The 21,121-nt window shown below is 57.8% G+C and overlaps 1 protein-coding gene across 1 annotated transcript in view; it reads left to right on the plus strand.

The window, feature by feature from the left end:
* Window positions 1–17,276, plus strand: part of HIVEP3 (HIVEP zinc finger 3) — a 447,252-nt gene extending 429,976 nt beyond the window's left edge. The window contains exons 7-10 of the mRNA XM_035018861.1: window positions 1,224–1,399; window positions 7,613–7,699; window positions 12,156–13,063; window positions 14,139–17,276. Of these exons, the coding sequence (XP_034874752.1) occupies window positions 1,224–1,399; window positions 7,613–7,699; window positions 12,156–13,063; window positions 14,139–14,951 (1,984 nt within the window). The 3' untranslated portion in view covers window positions 14,952–17,276. The remainder of the gene's footprint in view (window positions 1–1,223; window positions 1,400–7,612; window positions 7,700–12,155; window positions 13,064–14,138) is intronic.
* The last annotated feature ends 3,845 nt before the right edge of the window (window positions 17,277–21,121 follow it).

Genomic DNA, 21,121 nt, shown 5'->3' on the forward strand with positions numbered 1-21,121 from the left:
TCCCAGCTGCTGTCCCGACTGCCTCACCTTCTCCCAGCCACCTCCCTGCGCCCTGCACCTGCCCCGAGTTTGAGTGCCAAGGTCCCTGGGCAGGGACCTGTTGTATAGCATGAGTGTGGGGGACAGGCAGGCCTCGTGCTGGGTGCTGGGGTCATGCTCAGCTGGCCGAGAGGCCACACCTTGCCCAAGGCACCCATGCCATCAGACCCCCCAGCCTCAGGCATCAGAAGGCTCTTCTCCTGGAATCACACCAGGAAGCACCCCCTGGCCCCATCAGAGCCTTTCCTGCCCTACTCAGGAGACTAACGAGGCATTTTGATGAGGATCGTATTGTGTGAGCCTCGTGGGCTTCCTTCTAGGTGGAAATAAGAGCATTCTGGTCCAGGTCCAAGAGCGCTGGTGGCCCCGAGGCCTGGCAGGTGGGCTGGCTGCCCCAGGAACTGCCCTAGGAAAGCTTTGGGCCCTAATGTAATGACCCCAGGGGATTCCTGGGGGCAAGGTAGCTGGACTCTGGGTCCTGAGAGCTTTACAGCTCATCTGGAGATGTGGTCGGGAGAGCACGCAGGGCTCCTGGTTTCTGACTCTGAGAACAGGGAAGTGGTGGCGGTCCCTCCCACCTCCCCTCACACCGGTGTCCAGGTGGCTTCCGAGCAGACGGTTTTAGCACTCCTGGGAGGTGGACAGGCTTTGGAGCAGGCAGGTTCAGATCCTAGGTCCATATCGTGCTCATGATGGTGATTTAGTTTGTGTAAAGTGCCCGGCACGGACGGAGCGCTCGGCAGGTGGGAGCCACTGAAGCCGCTAGAGTGTGGTTGTTACCTTCTGTCCCTCGCGTTGTGACTCTGCGGGCCCAGAGGGGCTGTCCTTTGCGGGCAGAGGTTGGGGCCAAGGCTGGCTCTGGAGCGGAGACCCTCCGTGAACCTGTGGCTTCACTTCCCAGCAGGAAGCACAGGGTCTGCTGCCTCCGGAGGGAAGAGAGGGGGCAGCCGTACTGGGCCGAGGGCAGGGCAGGTGCAAGGGGTCCGTGGTGGATCCCCAGGGCGACTACCCGCACCCCCCCCCCGCCGCACTGCCCCCACACGGTTCTCTCTGGTTCGAGTCCTCCTCGCCCAATATCCACGAAGGGCTGGAGGCGGCTAGGAAGCGTGTGCATCTTCTGAGGTGGGAACCAGCCTCTTCTCCTCCTTTTTTTTTTCCTTTACCATGACGCCTGTTGCTCATAGGTACAAATCAAACGAAGAGTATGTATATGTGCGAGGCCGCGGCCGAGGGAAATATGTTTGTGAGGAGTGTGGAATTCGCTGCAAGAAGCCCAGCATGCTGAAGAAACACATCCGCACCCACACTGACGTCCGGCCCTATGTGTGCAAGCACTGTCACTTTGCTTTTAAAACCAAAGGTAAGAGACAGTCAGCTGGAGCACTGCCCCGGCCCACTGTAGGGAGCTCCCCTCCAGGAGCCCTAGCACAGAGCTCAGAGGCCCGGACAGCTCTGCCCGCCCCCAACACTGCCTGGGCTCCCCAGTGGCAGAGCAGCCGGCTCCAGACTGGGCCGTGGCACCCCCTGGCTGTCCCAGCCTGTCCTCTTGGATCCCACACAGCTCCTCGGCCTGTGTGCTCCCGCCCACCGCCGCCTGGTGGCGCTCTTGCACACGGTTCCTGGTTTTCATTTTCCCTCCTCACCCTGTCCTGCTGCATGTCTCCTTAGCCCTTGATCCACTGAGCTGGTGAGCTCCAGCATCCACACTTGTCACCACCACTCTTGCGACTCCATTCCACTCCGAGCCACGTAGCACACTCGCATGGCCACTTCTCATGGCAGAGCTCGCCCCTGCCTCCACCCGCCTCACCACTCAGACCATGTTCCTGCCCGCCCGCCCAGCTCCTCTGCAGCTCTCAGCACAGGCCCGCCCGCCCCCCGCCCGGCTGGCAGCCCTGGCCTGCCCACCCCGGCCACGCCTCGAGGCAGGCTCAGCACAGGCTCTGGCAGTCATCTGAGAAAGGAAGAAGGGTCCCGCTGCAGCTGCCCGGACCCTCGTGTGAACAAGTGAGGCCGAGTCCTCCCCGCGCACTGCGTTGACTGTTCCCGAAGGCTAGGCAGGGAAGACAGGGCTGCTTGCGCATCGCTTCCTGGTAGCTGAGCGGAGGGACAGAGGTGAAGCCCAGGAAGACTTGGGGCTCTCGACCCCCCTGATGGCTTCAGCCTCTTGTGCTTTGCAGATTCTTGGGTCAGGGTTTGGGCATGAGGGTCCTGCCTCCCCGCTTTGAGCACGTGGGGGGCCTCCAAGCCGGCCCCCACTGGAGCCACGTGGCATTTCCGCGGACAGAACCTGAGAGCTGATTCAGCTGTGCCACTTGTTGATCTTTCTTCTGTTGGTCAAGCTGCTTCTAGCCAGAGAGGTCAGGCCAAGCCCTGCAGAGTTCGCCAGCCTTTCTCCCTTCCTCTTCCTCTTGCTGGCCCCCTCCGCTCTCTCTGGACCAGGTCCGGGGCAGCTTACCACATCCCCTGGCTCACGGCCCCTCTCTGCCCGAGCTCCGTCTCTGCTCTCCTAACCCCGTCCACCAACCCGTGCCCTCCTCTGTCCTCTGGCCATCCTTCTCAGTGGACCTCAACCTTTCCCACCTAGGTTTCGGGTGGCATGGAGGCGCCCTCCCTCCCACTTTCTTTCTCTGATCTTCTGCTCTCTTGGCGTCTCATAAGCAATGTTTCAAAGGGTCCCCAGAGAGGACAGATAGTCCTGGAGCCCGGCCCCCCACGTCATGGGTGCATCCAGCCCCAGAGCCCTGCCAGGTCAAAGGCAGCGCAACCCAGCATGCCTTGGCCCTGGATGTGGGCTCTGTCCCCGCTGTGTCCCCTACAGTCCCACTCCCTCTGGCCTTAGGCGGCCAGTGGAACTTTATGGAAGAAGAGAGATGGGAATAGTTGACTGATAATTTAAGTAACGGAGTAAAAAGCCTCTTGTCCAAAACACCCTTGAAGGTGAAGAAAGCAGGTCCCCCCCCCAACCAAGTGACTGTTAACGCTAGAGCTGTAACAAGAACCTAGGACCCCTACCTCAGGGCATCACCCCCATCACCTTCATCTCAGTGAGCAGATCCCTTCTCTGGAAGGAATGGCAAAATCAGGTGACTGATCAGGTGGCCTCCAGAGTGGGTCACAACGGCCGTCCCTGTTTCCAGGCTGTGTCCAGGGGACCACCCTGTTCTGCTCTCAGCGTGAGGAGCCCAGTACTGAGAGTATATCCCAGCCCAGGGCCATAAGAGCACACCTGTGTCCAGCGCCCACAGAACCATCTCGGGGAGCCTTCCCCCTGCCATGTGAGACTAGAAAAACCCGTCTGACTAAGTTCCCAGCCAGAGCAGTCTCTCCAAAGAGGGGTCCCTGTTCAGTTTCCTCCTCTCTTTTGTGGAGAGAAAAGGCCTGGTCCCTGGCAGGAACACCTCTTTTCCAGAGCTCTTTCCATTGGAGGCCCTGCCAAGCCTATCCGCAGTCCCTTCCTGGGTCCCTCTGAGCCGGCACAGAGCCCCGGAAGGGCCAGAGGGCATAACCTGAGCAGAGGGGCTGCAGACCCCCCGCATGCCCTGGCCCGTGGCATCCCGGGTGTGCAGGCTCGCCCACACTGCCCCACAGGCCAGGCCCAGGAGGCTCTGTTCTCAGCCAGTGATCAGGGAGTGTTCTGAGCTCTCTTCAAGTGCTCATAGAGGCTTCTAGAAGACAACACCTTCAGAGCCAAAGCAGTAAGCGAATCTGAAATGGTGGACTCTCAAACTGTGACTGCCGAGAGGGGCCGGTCAGGGCTGGGGTGGCAAGCTGCAGCAGAGGAAGCTTGCTCGTGGCTGTCCCTGCACGTGGGGAGTGAGGGAAGGTGCAGGACGCTGAGGCTCCTGTTCCTCCAGGGCCCATTTGGCCTCCTGGAGCGATGCGCCTTCAGCCATGGCTCGGGAACCTGCGGCGCCTCCTCCCAGGCTCTCGGCTTCCTTCAGGCTGCACACCCTCCCTCCCCTCTCACCCCTGGGCTCCGGCTGGGCCTGGTGCTCCGCAGGCCCCTCCCGCACCACCACCTGGCTGCGCCCAGGCCCAGGGAGCCCTTCCTGTCCGTCTCTGTCTGCCTGTCTGTGTCTCCGTGTCTGTGTCAGACATCGCGGCGGCAGCTCGGGCCCCTGGGCGCGAGCTGAGGTGTCTCGGGGCGGGTGGGGGGGGCATATGGGAAAGGCGGCCAGGATATCCCTGTGGAGGTTGGGGGGGGCTCCCCTTTCCTCTTCTCAGATGGTTCCCGGACGCCAGCGGGGTGGCTGTGCTGCGTACAGGCCCTCGCACTGGTCGCCGCAGGGGACAAAGGTGACAGCTGCGGGGGCAGAAGGAGGGCGGTGGGTCCGAGCAGAAGGAGGCAGAGTCATTGGCTGATGCCCTCGGCAGAGGTCCCGCCTCTTCCAGACACTCATCATTTTCCATCCGCTTGCCTTTCCTCCTTCATTCCAGGACTGGGGGGCCTTTGGCGGGGGTGGGGACGACTGTGAGAAGCTGTGGGCTGTGCCTGGCAAGCCGAGGCTCTGCCCCTTGACAGAGAAGTGATGTCCGAGCCGAAAAAAGGCACCTGCTGCCATGGGGTTCACCTCCCTGAGTTCACAGAAGAAGCCAAGGAAGGGGAGGTCGGGGAGGGCACCGGGAAACACTTGGGGCTGCTCAGCCAGGTCGTCTCCTGTCACCCACACCACACGGCCTGTCCTAGCAGAGTCCCCTCAGACTCCCCGACTCCTCCCTGCAGCCTCCAGGGGCCACCGGCACCTTCTCCTGGAAGCCCCTGAGCCCAGACCGGAGGGTGAAGCCATTCGCCTCTCTGTCCACAGCCAGCATGGCGCCTGGCAGAGTCTCTGGCGCCCAGTACAGGGTGGTGGTCACGCGGGCAGGGGTGGGTTCCCGGCTCGGGCGGGCAGGGGGCTCCACCAGGCAAGCGTCTGCTGTGTGCCAGGCACACCGTGCTGCCCCTCTCCCCGCAGCTGCCCCTCTCCCCGCACTCGCCCATCAGCTCCTCCCAGCACCCCCGAGAGGTAGGTATGACTTCAGAGTTGCGGCAATGGGAGCTCAGAAGGTTAAGAAACTTGCCCAAGAGCACACAGCTAGCAAGCAGCAGAGCCCAAACTCAAACCCGGGGCCAGCAAGCTCCTTGACCAGCCCGGGTCGATTCTGCCAGTGTGCAGCAGGCAAGGCCCCTGGAGCCCCAAAACCTGGTTCTAGACGGGGCTCTGTACGATCGGGGGGCCTGGGCTGGTGGGTTTACTCTGCTGGTCAACAGGAGCCCTCCCGTGGCATCCCAGCAGCTGAGACAGTCCATGATCGTGTCTAACGGCATCACGGGGCCCAGAGTTAGAGCAGAAGCAAGAAACCACCCTCCCCCGACCCTGGACCTGGTGGTGCTTGGGTTCCATGGTCTGTGAGGTTCCTTCCAACACTTTGCTTCTGTGATGAGGAGAGCGTTGCCCATATGTGGTGATTGTGCATCCATTGTGTGCTCAGCACCTGACTGTTGAAAAGAGACCTAAACCTTCCTGACGGAACATGTATAGCAAATAATGTCCTAGCCAGAACGAGCAGTGTGAACAATCCTCTGTGGTCTGGGGACAGTGCGCCAGTCCCAGGACCTCAGGAGACCGCTTATATCTCTGGCCCATGGAAGACCCCAGCTGCCTTCACCAGCCCTTGACATCCTACTCAAGCTTTACTTGCTCATGACAGGGCAGAGGCCCCCAGTGTTAGGTAGGGACCCTTGGGGACCCTCTGGCCCCAGAATACTTCTGGAAATTCTGACTCTGCTTTCCCTTTGGCCAGGAGTAAAAGATCCAGGTTTCTGTCTGATTATAGATGGAAAATCTGAGTGGGGAAGGGTACAGTCACAGACTAGGAGTAAAGGGAAGAAAGGAAAGAAACAAGTCCCCTTCCATCCCTGCTGCCCTTGACCTACGTACCTCAGGGAATCCCAGGTTAAGGTTTCCATCACCTTCTCAGCAAAACCCTACAAATTCCTTAAAATTCTCAGAATGATTACGAAGCACCCTTTGGTTCACCCGTGGACTCTCTCCTATTCTACCCACCCACCCATCCATCTATCCTCCCATCTAGCCATTTCTCCCATCTCCTAGTTTGTCTTCCTATCCATATATCTTTCCACTTCTTCTCTCATCCTGTCTGTTCCTCCTGTTCTCACATCTGTCCTCCCACCAATCCATCCTTCCATCCACCTGCCCAGTCCTTTATCTTCCCGTCTGCCCCTCCTGCATGTAGCCCCTCACCCGTGCAACCCAACCCGCCACTCTCTCATTCACCCCTGCCTCTCCCCTCCTCTCCAGTTCTCCAGCTCCCCACCTGTTTATGAGCCCATTTTCCAGCTCTCCTCCTATTTATTTTTTTCATCTAACCATCTATTCCGCATCTGTCTCTCCATCCAGTGCCCTGTCCATCTGTCCATATTCTTCCTGTTCTTCCTTCACTCCATTTTTCCTCTTATCCACTTACCCATCTATCCGTCCGTCCATCCATCATCCATCCATCCATCCACCCACCAGTCTCTCCATGCATCGTTGAAGTGTCCATTCTTCTCTCTTCCATCCATCTAGTCAAACTTGCCAACTAATAAGCTCAGTGAGACAGGGCACCTGACTCGGGGCACTTAGGATTATCATATGAACCATCATGTGCAAATGTAGCAATCTGCGGGCCACAGTGAGACCATCACAATTTGGAGGTGGCTGCTGAGCCCAAAGGAACATCCTGAGGCATCTGGGGTGCTCTGCCTCTCCTTTCCACGGTGCTCCTGCCCGCAGAGGTTTATGGCAGAACTGCCGCCCCTGCTCATCAGCTGTGGGGCTGGACGGACCACTTAGGGCAGAGTCAGGGATGGAGTGAGCAGAGCCTTTGCCCAGCCCTCCCTGCCTGTGTCTACACAGCACAGTGACCTGGGGGAAACGGAGGCCCAGGACAGGACTTCTCTAAGGAAGGTAGGGCTTGGGCCCCGGCTTTGTGGCTCACAGGTCCCTGTCCAGCAGACTTCCCTACACCTTCTGCTCTTTCTCCGTTTCTAACAGTAACTTTGTCCTGGTTCCTCTTCCTAAACCCTGTGGGTTGCCACTATGTGTAGCCTCAGTCGGAAGGGCATCCTCAGTACCCACCCAGCTCATCAGTTAACGGGCCCTCTGGGAATCCCAGCATCTGAGAAGGCCAAAAATCCTGCTCAATGAGGGTCACTAGCTGCTGGGCCCAGAGTTAAACCCAAAGCGGAAAAACCTATTACACATGAGTTGTCTTTTTAATTTCTTTTTTGTTTGTTTTTTAACCAGCATCTCGCTTCCTCATTACACCCTCTGCCCCCTCCCCGCCCTCCCCCAGCTCCTGGGTACTGTCCTGAATGGTGGCTGTGGGGCTCCTCCCAGCCTGAGCACCTGGGTGCAAGGATGTCCCGGCACCCCCCCCCGGCCCCCCCCAGCCCCTGCAGCCCAAGGGGCCCTGACAGGTCTTCGAAGCCACAGCCTGCCCGCCAGGCACTGTGTCTGTGAGCCCGGGGCCCACGCTGGCCCCCTGCCCCGCGGCTGAGCCTGAGTCCCTTCTCATTTCTTTCCAGGGAATCTGACTAAGCACATGAAGTCGAAGGCCCACAGCAAAAAGTGCCAAGAGACAGGGGTGCTGGAGGAGCAGGAAGCCGAAGAAGGTAACCAACTGCCAACTCCCTCCTCCCTGCCTCTTCCCCCCCTCACCACCTCCCCCTCTTCCTCTGCCTGCCCCTCCACCTGTCCCCATACCCTCCCTTCCCTTCTGTCCTCTCCCTGCTCTCTCTCCCTCTTCCAGGCCCTCCCCTACAGTTTTCCCACCTACTGGGAGAGAAAGGTTAAATTCACAGGGGGGTCACCTCTGCCTCTCCAAACACAGTCCCTGCTGTGCCGTCCTAGTGAGTATATGCTACCATCTACCAAGGAGGTGGCATGCCTGACACCTTGCAGGTGCTCAGTGAATGTGTGTTGAATAAACTAGCGCATGAGTAATCGTAGTTAACATTGCCTGAGCACCCACTCTGTGGCAGGAGCGTTGTAGATACGTGCTGTGAATTATCTCATAAATCCTCCCGGTGATGCCGTAACATACATACTCTTACACACTCCCACACTCGCACCCACACCTCCATACTCTGGGCCTGAGCCTGACACCTGGGTCTTTTCGAACTTGGGACGCTTTCAAGAGAGCCAAAGCCAGGCCTGACAGCCCCTTGCCACCTCCCCATCTCATCCCACATCCCCAGCACCGCACCATGGCCAAAGTCCTCCATCAGCAAGAGGCACATTCGAGCCTACTTCTGAAAAAGCCCAGCAGAGGAGAGGGGGAGTCAAAGGCCCTGGTAAGCCACAGCTTCCGGGGAGGAGGCCAGACGGACTGTGGCAGGTGGACAGTGTCTCCCCCTCCCCACCCCGGGCAAAGGGAGGTCAGGGAGGCCAGGGGCATTCCTCCTGTACCCAGCAACCCTTTGGCCAGATTCCCTAAAATCAGAATCAGGATTTAGAGTGTGACAAAGGGGGGGGGTGTGTATGTGTGTGTATGTGTGTGCATGTGTCTTTGTTTTTCTGATTTCAAGATCTATTTACAGTCTTACAAAAGAGTTAAAGCACGTTTCCTTTTAGGAGGAATCAATCACCTCTACTGAACTGAACACAGTGAACATGGGGCTGTTGCCACCAAAATGAGAATGTGGGGTTACCATGCTTACCAGAATGCACGTTAGGCCATTTACACCTGTTGTCTCACTGAGTCCTCATAACTAGCGGTAGAAACTTGTGTTGCCCCATTTTAGGTTGAGGAAAGTAAAGCTCAGACAGGTAAAGGCGGCTGCTCAAGGTCACACAAAATGCTGGCTGCACACCACCCCAGTGCCTGGTGGGCTGGACCTAGGGGAGCCGGAGCCCGAGTGCAGAGCCCACCCTGGGTGAGAGTCAAGAGGTTGCAACTTGCACCTCACTGAGGGTCCCCTGAGGGACCCAGGGCTGGTCCCTGCCCCTCTCCCAATCTCATTTTCCCAATGAGGCAAAAAAGGATAGCCATACCCACCTTGTTTGAGGATAAAATCAGTGCATTTGTTCTAGAAATATTTACTGAGCACCTGCCCTGTCCCAGGCTCTGTCCGAGCTGCTGGAGATCCCACAGTGAATAGAACTATGTTTTATTCTGGAAGCTTACATTCTCGAAGGGAGCAGGGCAGTGAACAAATGCGGAATAGGGCAGGGTCAATGAGTAGGAAGGAAAAATGTGAGTGAGGGGCTGGGAGATGTGGGGAGGGTTCACTCTGGTAGGTGTGAGCAGAGAACGTGAAGGGAGGGGTGAGGAAGCTGGCAGGGGTGGGGGTGGGGGTCTGGGGAAAGGCTCTCCCTGCAGAGGGAACAGAAGGTCCAGAGCTCCCGAGGACCCAAGTGGGGGGAGATGAACTCAGAGAACAAGGCCATGAAGGTCAAGGGACTGGCTTGGCAGTGCAGCGGAGTAATGTCCCCCAACTTTCAGTGACTCTGTGTGCAGAGGACGGTCGAGAAGGGGTGCGGCTGGAGGCAGTTGTCAGGCCGAGCACACGTTGGCTTGGACTGGGTGGAGGTGGGGAGAAGTGGTAGGGTTCTGGAAACATTCTGCAAGTGGAACCGACAGGTTTTGCTACCACGAAGGGGGACTGGTGGTGGCATGAGAAAAAAGGAGCCAAGGATGAGTCCGAGGTTTATGGCTTAAGAAAGTGGAAGGACGGAGTTGCCACTTCCCATGATGATGAGGAAGGTTCAGGGAGGAGCCTGTCTGCTAGACACCAAGTGGCACTGGGGAGCACAGCCTGGAAACCACCGCCTCCCTGTGGCCAGGTCCCCACCGCAGCCGCTCCCCTGACAGTGAGGAGGTTGGGCACCAGCGCCACCGTGTGGCCAGACCCCCTCGGCGTCCTCGCAGGCTTCATTCTCCATCTCCTCCTTGGTCCCAGGCCTGGAGCTGGCTGGGCTTTGTGGATGGAGCCTTGCTGGTGATCCCAACAGTGGACTGGCAGCGCCATGGGGGGCGCTGGGGATGGGCCCCCCAGGCAAAGGCATCCTATACAGCCCTGCAGGAGCCCAGGTCACAGGGGACCCTTGGCTTCCATCATTCCTGCCTTGGGTACCTAAGGCAGGCCACTCTGGGCCTCCACGTCCTCATCGGTAAAGAGGCTGTTTAGGAGCCCTCCCTGCTGGATATCAAGGGGATACTGGTCTTGACTCTCCCTCACTAGTAAAATTACTCCTCTGACCATCAACCGTGAGATGCTTGCAATGCTGATCATCTGCTTGGGGTATGGGGGTACTTGAGATGCCTGCTAAGTTTTATTGCGTACTTACTATGTGTCAGACCCTCATTATCCTCCCACCAGCTTCATGAGGCGATTTTTATTGCTCTTACCCCCATTTTATAGATGAGGAAACTGAACATAAAGTCAATTATACAACATCACACAGCAAGGAAGGGTAAAGCTGGGATCCAAACCCAGACCATTTCCTGCTTCTCGGTGCATAAACATCATTTTCATACTGGCAATGTAATAATGCAAGGGTTGTAAACCTTAGTCCTGACTCAGCCACTATCCCTTGGCTGATCTTGGGGAGGAAGCCCGTGCCCCCTCTGGGCCTGGATTTCCCCATATGTAAATGAGGGGTGAGGCTAGGCTAACTGCTGGGTCTGAAATAGGTCTGAGGCAGGGCATGAGGCATTGCAACTATGTGTTTTGCATACCCTCCTCCCCCCATCCACATCCCTCCTTCCTTCCCCTCTGCTCCCGGCTGTCAGGAGACCTGCCCTTGGTCCCTTGGCCCGCCCTTCACCTGCCAACCCGTTTCACCCCATGGTTTTTGGCCCACCGTCATCCACTTCAGGCATCTTACCGCTGCATGCTGAGCTATTCGGAAGCACGAACGCTAGGCTTTCCAGCCCCAGGGCCTCTGGGCATGGTGGAGTTTGGAAGCCCGGCTGCAGCCATGGTCCGAGTGAGCTTGTGTGTCCAGCTCTCTTGGTCAGTGGTGGAATGGGTGTGGTGTGTCCAAGTGAAGCGGTGGGGCTGGCGATGCGCCCGGAGAGGGGCCAGCAGGACCCAAACCCTCAGGAGCCTGACAGGTGGGCCAGATGTTAGCAGAGCTCTCCCCCGAGTCCTGGCTGCTGCGCATCTCAGAGATGCCCACACTAGACTGGTGTCATGTTCGAAGTGACCCGGCTGGTTGGGGCTGCCCCACCAGCAGCCAGACCAGGAGGTATTCCAGAGCTCCATTCCCTCCTGGCTGGGGGTGGCAGGAATTCTGCAAGCGCAACAGGTCCTTTGGACAAGAGCAGCGGGGATGGGACCCTGCTCTGCCGTCTGAGGCCAGCTTAGCCACCACCTCCCCTCGTCCCCCCCAGAGGCCAGGACCTGCCCCCTGCCCGACACTACTGGGCCAGCCAGCAGCAGCCTGGCCATGGTGGCAGATGTGTGTTTAGACTGAGGGCGGCTGGAGCTGCTGGGCCGGCCAGCCTGGCTGCTGGGTCCCAGGATGATAGATTTCTTCATGAGCTTATTGTGGGGCCGTAATTATTTGAGCCATTTCTCTGTGCCAGGTGTGTGTTTACTCCTCCTGGCCAACCCGGTGAGGGAGGTGAGACGGTCACATTCATTTGACAAAGGGGGAGATGACAGCACAGCAAGGTGGCTTCACGGGCTCAGCGGGGAGCCAGCACTGACATCCTAGTGAAGAGACAAACTAACAAAAAGGGTTGTCTCCTTTGCTAGGGTTCAGTCCCAGCCCTGGGACTTATCTTACTTGAGCAAGCTACTTAATCTTGCTTACCTTGGTTCCCTCATCTGTAACATGAAGATAAGAACAATGCCAACCTCCCGAGATCATTTGAGAACTAGATGAATTAACACACGTGAAGGTCTTAGAAGGAACCTGGCACAGGGTAGATTACAAGGTAACTGTTGTTCACTGGGATTCTTGACGAAGTGTTCCCATACCTGTGGTGGCCCCCATCCTCTCCACAAGCTCGAGCCATGACCACAACTGTCAGGCCCAGCTTGCAAACAAGGACACAGGCACAGAGGGCAGCGTGTGGGGCTGGCTGTGACGCCGGGGTCTCCTTTGTCCACCCCTCAGGAACCAGTGATGACCCGTTCCAGGACTCAGAAGGGCGAGAGGGCTCAGAGGCCGTGGCGGAGCACCAGTTTTCAGACCTGGAGGACTCGGACTCGGACTCGGACCTGGACGAAGACGAGGATGAGGATGAAGAGGAGAGCCAGGACGAGCCATCGGGACCGGCCTCAGAGGCACCCCCGCCTGGCCCGCCCGCCCCGCTGCCGGCAGACTCCTCCCCCAGTCCGGGCCCTCAGCCCCCAGATGCCACCTCGGGTAGCCAGGCCACGCGGGGCAGCTCGGGGTTGGAAGCCGAGCGCTTGGCAGCTGGCAGCTGCTCCATGTCCAGCCAAAGCGCCCTGTGCCTCCCCCGGCTGGGACCGGCCCCTTCGGGCCCTGTGGAGAAGGACACAGGCTCAGCCCTGAGCTCCAAGGCTGTGTCCCCAAGGAGGTCCCCAAGCAAAGAAGCAGGCAGCCGCCCACAACTGACCCACAAACACTCACTAAGCAAAAGCGACTCGTCTCCCCAGCGACACTCACCGGCCCGAGAGCCACAGGCCTCCGCCCCCAGCCCGCCTGGCCCCCAGCCGGGCCCTCTCCCTTGTGGGTCTCCACGACTCGAGCTATCTCCTCTCACCCCCCGCCCCCTGGGAAGAGAACTGCCCTCTCGAGTGCATCCGCCCCCCGAACGCAAGGGGGCCCCAGACCCGGGCCCCCCCAGACACTCACCCACCAGGAGACGGTCCCCGGGCCAGGCCGACTCACCACCACGGTCAGCGCTGCCAGGGAAGTGGGCCTGGGCTGGGCCGGGCAGCCCCTCAGCAGGCGAACGCAGCCCGGGCTCGGGGCTGGCCCCGCGGGCTCTCCACCCGCCCGCGCCTCTACCTCACAAGCTTTTTGGCAGAAGCCCCGAGACCTGCGCCTCCACGTGGGTGAGTTCCTGCCCCTGAGCAGCTGGGCTGCTCGTCCCTGATCGGGGGGTGGGGAGGGGGGCTCAGTGCACTCCTGCACCCCTCCCTGAGGCATCAGACCCATAGCTACACAGCCCTGCCAGCTCGGTGATTGCTAACAACATAGCAGAGGTTTGTGGGGCGCCTCCTGGGGCAGGCACCACGCCGGGGCCCCCGAAGCCGGCCAGGGTGGCCTCAGAAGCAGCAGAGCGTGGGCGCTGCGGCTGGCCTTGGATGCAGGCGGAAAAGTGCTGGTGCCATTCCCCTCCCAGCCCCCCGACCCCACATCTCCAACAGCCCTGTCACCAGCAGCCTCAGAGACACCACAACCAATGCCATCCCTGCCAAACCATCAGCACCGTCACTGTCCCCGTCCCCAACGCCATCTCTGCCGTCACTACACTAACAAGCCCTGGCCACCGCCGGGTCAGCTCCATCAGCGTTGCCACGTCGGCAGCCCAGTACCATCCTGTCACTGCCACCACCATGCATCACCGTCACTGTCAACTTACCTTTACCTCCCAGTGCCTTTTCTGTCACCATATTGTCATAACCCAACACCACCCTTCACTACCAGCAGCATCGACACCATCAGAGGCTCAAGCTCCTGGAGGAACAGGGCTGCGAATCTTTCCTTGGTCTTTAATTTTGGGGTCACATTACAATTCCTGATGGGGTGGGAGAAGGTAAAGAACCTAGAGTGGGACCTCATATCCAAGGGTAGAGTTGGGTCAAGACCACTCTAGGAACAGGAGAGGCAGCAGAACCAAGATAGAGGGTCAGGCGCGTGGCGGTCAGGCGCGCTGGCCAGAAGCACGAAGACCATGGGGCCGCGTGTGCTCATGGTCACCGCGGGGCTGGGGACAGCCCTCCTCAGAGAGTGCACCAGCACAGGGAATCACCACGGGCAGGGAGTCGGGGCTCAGCTCCCGCCCCAGCTCAGCCAGGACTCCTGTGTGGTCTCAGGAGAGCCCCTGACCCCTCATCTTGAGGCCTTGGGGTCTCCATGTGCCAGCACGCAGCTCTTGCCTTACCCTGTCTTATTTTCTGACCCCAGCAGAAGGCCGCATCCTGGAGTCCCACCTGCTCACCTGGCCCTGCTCATCCTCCCTCCTCCCGACCCTTCTCGGCCCCCCATGACTTCCACGGCCACACCCCAGCCCGGACAGAGGAGAACATCTTCAGCCACCTCCCTCTGCACTCCCAGCACTTGAGCCGTGCCCCGTGCCCCCTGATTCCCATTGGCGGGATCCAGATGGTGCAGGCCCGGCCGGGGGCCCACCCCACCCTGCTGCCGGGGCCCACCGCCGCCTGGGTCAGTGGCTTCTCAGGAGGTGGCAGTGACCTGACAGGGGCCCGGGAGGCCCAGGAGCGAGGCCGCTGGAGTCCCACTGAGAGCTCATCAGCCTCCGTGTCCCCTGTGGCTAAGGTATCCAAATTCACACTCTCATCGGAGCTGGAGGGCAGGGACTACCCCAAGGAGAGGGAGAGGACGAGTGGGGGCCTGGGCAGACCTCCTGACTGGGAGCCCCGAGTGGCTGAGGTGCCCGCAGAGCCCATGCCCACCCACAGCCCCTGCACCCCGCACGAGGCCTCGCCCCGGCTACCCCAAGGCCACAGGCCAGAGTCCTGGAGCCCCCGCTTGGAGTCACCACACACGTTGGCCAACCCCGTGGCCTCCACCGCCTCGCCCCTGGACCGCAGCAGTTCCGTAGGCTGCCTGGCAGAGGCCTCTGCTCGCTTCCCAGCCCGGAGGAGGAACCTCTCTGGGGAACCCAGGACCAGTCAGGGCTCCCCCGAGCCCTCAGGAAGTGGGGGGCCTGGGGCACTTCCACACCAGCCCAAGGACAGGGGCCCCCCAAGCACTTAGCCTCTCTCCGCCTGCTTCAGCATCTGGCTTCCGGTGTTCAGCAACAGACGTTTCCAGCCAGCTTCCTTGAATCATCTCGCTCTCATGGGCTCCCTCTCCCATCTGTCCATCTGTCCAAGCAGCTTCTGCTCAGCCCCCAACTGTTCTATCTTCCCACGTATGCAGTTACCTGTGCCTTTTTCTATACCTTTTGTTGCTTGAAAAGAAACAAACAAAACACACGCACACATAAAAAAAAAAAAACCATGAGGAGTTTGAGGCTGTGAATATTTTGTGCTTTTTTGAGAAAGGGTGTAGGTGGGGCCTCAGCCTGGGCCACTGTGATCTGCAGCCACCCCCCCCAAGGCTGGCAAGAGGTAGCCACTTGCTGAGGGAAAGGGGGATGCACTGAAGGAGAAGAAAAAAGCAAGAAACTTTTAAAAATATATAATTAAATGTAAAACCAAGCACTCCTATGTACAGATGTTTATGGTTCCTATTTATTGCTGCTTCATTCCACCCCATTCCACCCCAGCTAGTGGCCATACTCTCTGCCAGCAGAAAGGCCAGTGGCCCATGGCAGGGGGCCACAGGCAGGGGGACCCCACTCAGCCTCCACAGGTAGGCCCAGAAAACCCCAGTTTTCTTTTTCCTAAGGAAAAGAAAATATTACCTTTCTTAGGATTTCAACACAAATTAGAGGAGCAGATAGGAGGTAGGAGCTTGCTGGTTTCCCCCAGGGCTCCCTGATGCCCAGGTGGCCTGAGTTGTGGACCTATCCTGGCATCCTGACAAATTCCCCCAGTCCCCCACCCTCAACCCCTCCCCTCCACCCCCCACCCCTAGCCCGTAAGCTGCGAAAGGAGCCCTGACTGTTCATCTCCTGGTTCCCAAAGCACCTAACTGAGGCCTTGCTTCAGGGCCCCAGCTACAGGCTGCCTCCCTTGTTCTAGAAACTACCCACAAGGCCGAAGTGACAGGGCCCAACCCCTAGGGGTCAAGATCCAAGGTGCATTGCCTTGCCATTCCTGAGGCTGGGGCTTGGGTTTTGTTGCATGTTTGGTCCCTAGGGTTCAAAGGGCCCTATTTCTTCCATGGCTGGGCTTTTCTAGTGCTCAGAACTGGAAGTTTATAGGGACCCGTTTCTGGACCTCTTTTCAGCAGGATTGGATTCCTCCCCTCATCCCCACCCCACACATTGTCAGGTCTCCACTACCCCCAGGAAATACCCAAAACCATGACTGGTGGGAACTGCCCAGGCCTGTTTGTTGGGCTTAAATCTCTTTAAAAATTACATACACACACACACACACACACACACAGAGGATGGTATTTGGTACTTCTTCCAGCCTCCTCAGATTCTCTTGACCTAGAAGTATTGTCCTAAGTCAACGGAATTCTTCTCCAAAGCAATCAGTACTAGCCAGTGTCTCCTCCCTCATCCTCATGTCCTCCCTCAAGAACCTGCCCTATATTTTCTGGGGCAAAAACCTGCTTCGTAAGAAAAATAATATGACCAGAAATTAAAATCCCGATTTGAAATATAGAACTCATGTTTACCCTGCCCTGGGAGAGGCAGGTTTTCTCCCAGCCTTCCAGAACTTTCCTTTCGTTTCTACCAAGGGGGAGAAAGCACAGGGACCATGGTCCTGGCCCACCCGGGCTAGGTGCTGAAGCCGCCTTACAGAGCCCGGAATTCCCTGACCAGTCCCAGATCCTCAGCCAGGCCATGTGAATCCTGTGCCTGGGGCCTCCTGAGTTGTTGAAGTTGTGTAGACAGGACACCGTTTGAGGCCCTAATTCCCTCCTCTGCCAGTTCAGGGCCTTTCCCTCCCTGGCCTCTGCTGAGTAGACAGGCCAGCCCCAGCTTCCGCTAAGACACAAACCGGACAATAGGGAAGGGCTTCCCTGGGGGTCTGCTCGGCCCCAGGGTGCGGGGGGTGAGGTTAGCCGGCAGCTCTCAGCTGCCTGGCCCAGAGTCTGGGGCTCCCGCCCACCCGGGGAGAAGGCCGGCAAGCCCAGCCTTGACTATATTGGCGTTGTTTTGGCCTCACAGGAAGTGGGAAGGTGTCCGGCCCGGCTTCCCTCACCCTCACCTCTCAGCCCTACCAGCGGACCCTTCTAGCCCTGGGGCCTGGGAGCTGGATAAAGGGCATTGCTTCAGCCCAGGTTTGAAACCTTCCTGGGCAAGATCTTCCAGCCCAGACCTACAAAGTAGCAGACGGGGGTTTCTGCAAGCCGTGCAGAGCCCCTGACCCTGGGCGTGGCCAGGCCTCTCCCTGCAGCCATGCACCCCTGCTCTCCTGGGTGTCATCCCCCTGTTCTGGGACAGCCTGCCAACTGAGGTTTCCTGGACAATGTGGCCACCAGGGGAGAGTCCTCGCAGCCACTCAGGCCCACAGGCACAGGCAGAGGGGACAGGGACCGGGAGTTACCGGACATCCGTTTCTCAATGACAGGGACACATGCACAAACAGAATCTGGCTTAAGGGCTGCTGCCCCACATCGATCCCCAGAGGGATGGAATCAGTGCCACCAGCTTGGGACAGATATCACTGGGCACAGTGCTAACCCCTCCTGCTAGACTCTAGCCCTGCTCCCCCGAGCACAGAGGCCCCAGCACACACACCTGCATAATTTGGAAAAGGACACTCACTCCATGCCCTCCCCAGGGCCCCCTGCCCCACTCCCAACCACTCCCACATTTGCAGTTTGCGTGTGATGCTCCTGTCCCTGTTAAGAGTACCAAGAGCAGTGCTGATTTGTGGCCATAGACACCTGTCGGCGCTCTGTCGACATGCGCCAGCCAGCCATGCCTCAGTCCAGGCTCGCTCTGGTCCTTGGCTGTTGGCACTGTGGCTGGAACCAAACTGCAGAGGTCTCAGAGCCAGCCCTCGCCCTCTGTTGGGAATTCCAAGAAACTTAGCCCCCAGGCCAACCTCCAGGATGCCCTCCACCCTCAGCAAGCTCAGGGCCATTCTGGGTACTAACCCCGTTCCTCTCCGAGGCACTGTTCCCCAGGCCCCCCCCCCCCCCCCCCCCCACCCATGGCTTGCACTCTGGCCCAGCCACAGAGACCCTCCAGGATGCTGACGACAGCAAACTGCCCACTCTCCCTTTTCCATCACCTCCAACTTCCAGACCCAGAAGTCCCTCTGCTTCCCTCTGTGGGAAAAAGTCTGAAAGAATTAGCTTCCGGATCCCTGGAGCCCCTTTCCATTCTCACCCTGCACTTCTGAATAGGAACCAGCAATATATCTGAGCTGAACTGCTCTCCAGTCCTTTCTCCAGAAAAATCCTCCTTAAAGCAAAAGTCCTGCCTCGGAGACAGATCTGCAGCATCGAGCAGGGGGAGAAAGTTCCCGAAGGCCTGTCCCCCAAATTCTGCTTCCGTGTTGTGGCTCCAGTCCGCTTTTCCATTAGAAAACAGCTTCGGCACTTATGATCACTTTACTAAACCTAGTGTTTAAAGAAAAAAAAAAAGAAAGAAGAGAAAAAGAAACGTGTAGGCAAATGTAAGATACATGCGCTCTGTAAGATAAATATTTGCCTTTTTTTTTCTAAAAGGTGTATGTATTCCGTATGTGAACTTGTCTGTAGAGAGTTTCTATGTTCTTAAATGGCAATACATTCCAAAAATTGTCCTGTAGATATGTACAGCAGCCACACTGGGATGGGGTAGTTTTGCCTGTGATTTTATTTAAACTCCAGTTTCTATACTTGCATCTTGCAATGTCGGTATGGTATATATCAGTGCAAAAGAAAAAAAAAAGTCAACAAAAAATCCATACAGGTCTAAAGCACAGAGTCTGATGTACAAAAGGAAAAAAATGCTCAGTATTGATGTGTGTGACCTTTGTTGTAAATTACATCTGTACTGTGAATGAGAGGTTTTTACAAGTATAATAATTGCCTTTATTACAGCTCCGGCTGAGTGTTCAGCCTGAGGATATTTTTAAAAAAAAAAAAAACACACAGCACGTTGGAATAAATTTGAAAATCCCAACATAGCCCTGCTCGCCTGGCTCATGGTTTTTCTGGAGGGTTGTAGAATGTCAGAGTTGGAGGGATGCTTGGTGTCTGGAGTGCTGCTTTACTACAGAGTGATCAGGCCCAGAGGAGGCATGTGAGCAGGCCCCAGACACACAGCCTGGGCCTCGTGTGGCCCCTGGCTTCCAGGCCTGGTGAGAAGCACCGGGTACAGCACCACTGTGGTCTGGGCTCTATGTTTCCTGGGGCTGCCATGGCTAAAAACAACAGAAATCTATTGTCTCTGAGTTCTGGAGACCAGAAGTCCAAAGTCTGGGTGTGGGCAGGGTGGGTTCCTTCTGAAGGCTCTGAAGGAGGGTCCGATCCACGCTTCTCCCAGCTTCTGTGGCTGCAAGTGAGCCTTGGTGGGCCGTGGTTTTTATAGCCTGCCTTCCTCCCGCCCTCTCTGTAGGTTCCCTCCCCCGCCCCTTCTCTTCTGAAGACACTGGTCATGGGATTTGGGGCCTACTCTCATCTCTGGATCTGTAACTGAATACAACTTCCAAATTAAGGTAGCACTCACAGGTTCTGGGGACGGGCATGGGCTTCACTTTGGAAGGCCATCATCCAACTCACTACAGAGTAAGACCTGGAATCAGATCATGACACAGCCCCGTACTGCCTGTGTGACCTTGGGCAAATGACACAACCTCTCTGGGCCTCCATTGCCCAACTGTAACGTGGAACGTGGTTGTGGGGATTCAATGAGATGGTGTATACAGGGTGGCTAATGCAGCCTTGAACAGAGTAAGCCTTCAAAAATCTTCTCTGAAGGGCGCCTGGGTGGCTCAGTTGGTTAAGCGACTGCCTTCGGCTCAGGTCATGATCCTGGAGTCCTGGGATCGAGTCCCGCATTGGGCTCCCTGCTCAGCGGGGAGCCTGCTTCTCCCTCTCACCCTCCCCCCTCTCATGCTCTCTTTCTCTATCTCATTCTCTCTCAAATAAATAAATAAAATCTTTAAAAAAAAAAAATCTTCTCTGAGGAGGCGTGGCATGAGGGGCTGGGGATACCAGGGAGAAAAGGCAGGCATGGATCCCCACCTCTCCCTTTCCATAATGATTTGCTGAGCACCAGTGAGGGGCCGATGGTTGGATACAACAGTAGGCAAAACAGGCCTGCCCTCGAAGAGCTTACATTCTAACACATCATTGCATGTACATTACCTCCTAAAGACGCCATTAATGACCCAGTTGCAGTTGCCATAATTGCTGTGGCGGGAGAGAATAAAAGCTCTCGTCTAGACTGGGTCTGAGTCGTCCTGGAGACCTTTCTTGGAAAACACCTTAGGGTCAGAGAAGGAAGGGGAAGCCATGAGAAGGAGCAGCCCGGAAGTTCAGCACTGAGAACCTAAGAGGCTCTGTTTCAGCAATGAGGGGACCGCTGCTGACTTCGGGGAAGTCTGGCCTAGCACGGTGCCTGGTGCTTAGCGGGCCCTTCACAGGTACCGCTGGGCGTCGAATAAAGGGTGGGAAGTGGGGCAGCAGATCCGGGACACCTTCCCAGGGGAGAGTGGGGCAGTAGTGGGAGGGGGCATATGGGGCCCAGGGAAGAAAGATTCACAAGCGCTGCGGGGGGCGGCGGGGGAGTTGCTGATGGGAGGGAGATGGTGAAAATCAAGTACACACACACACACACACACACACACCCTCCGTTGTGACCCACGGGAAGAGGTGCAGGGAAGTCAGTGCCTGCTGGGTGAGAGGAAGTTGAGAGCATCCCTGCGGAGGGACTTCTCTGTGAAACCGAGTGGGGAGGGGAGCAGGAGAAAGCTGGCCAGGGGAACCAGGCACTGAGGCCCCGGCTGCTCCCCGGGTGTGGTTTCTCCCACGGTGCTCAGCAGCCGGGGTGCAGGCAACCAGGTCGGTGCGTCAGGGTCGGGGTTCTGCCCAGCCGGGGGACAGAGGGACAGTGGGGTGCGGGACATGAGACTATGGGCAAACGAAGAGGTGAGTTATGCCAACCAAATTCACGGGCTGGGAAGCACATGTGTGGCTGATACAGAGAGAGGCCAGTGGTCAAGTGACAGGGGATTTGGATGAAAACAGAAACAGCTCATTCGCTCATTATTTCAGAGGCGAGCCAGGTGTGGCAGAGGGTGGCTGGCCTCCGGCGAGGCTGCTGGGGCGCAGGGAGCCAGGAGGCCACCGCAGAGGGACAGGCC

The sequence above is a fragment of the Mirounga leonina genome, unplaced genomic scaffold (assembly GCF_011800145.1).
Source record: "Mirounga leonina isolate KUSES-001 unplaced genomic scaffold, KU_Mleo_1.0 Mir_173, whole genome shotgun sequence".
Lineage (NCBI taxonomy): Eukaryota > Metazoa > Chordata > Mammalia > Carnivora > Phocidae > Mirounga > Mirounga leonina.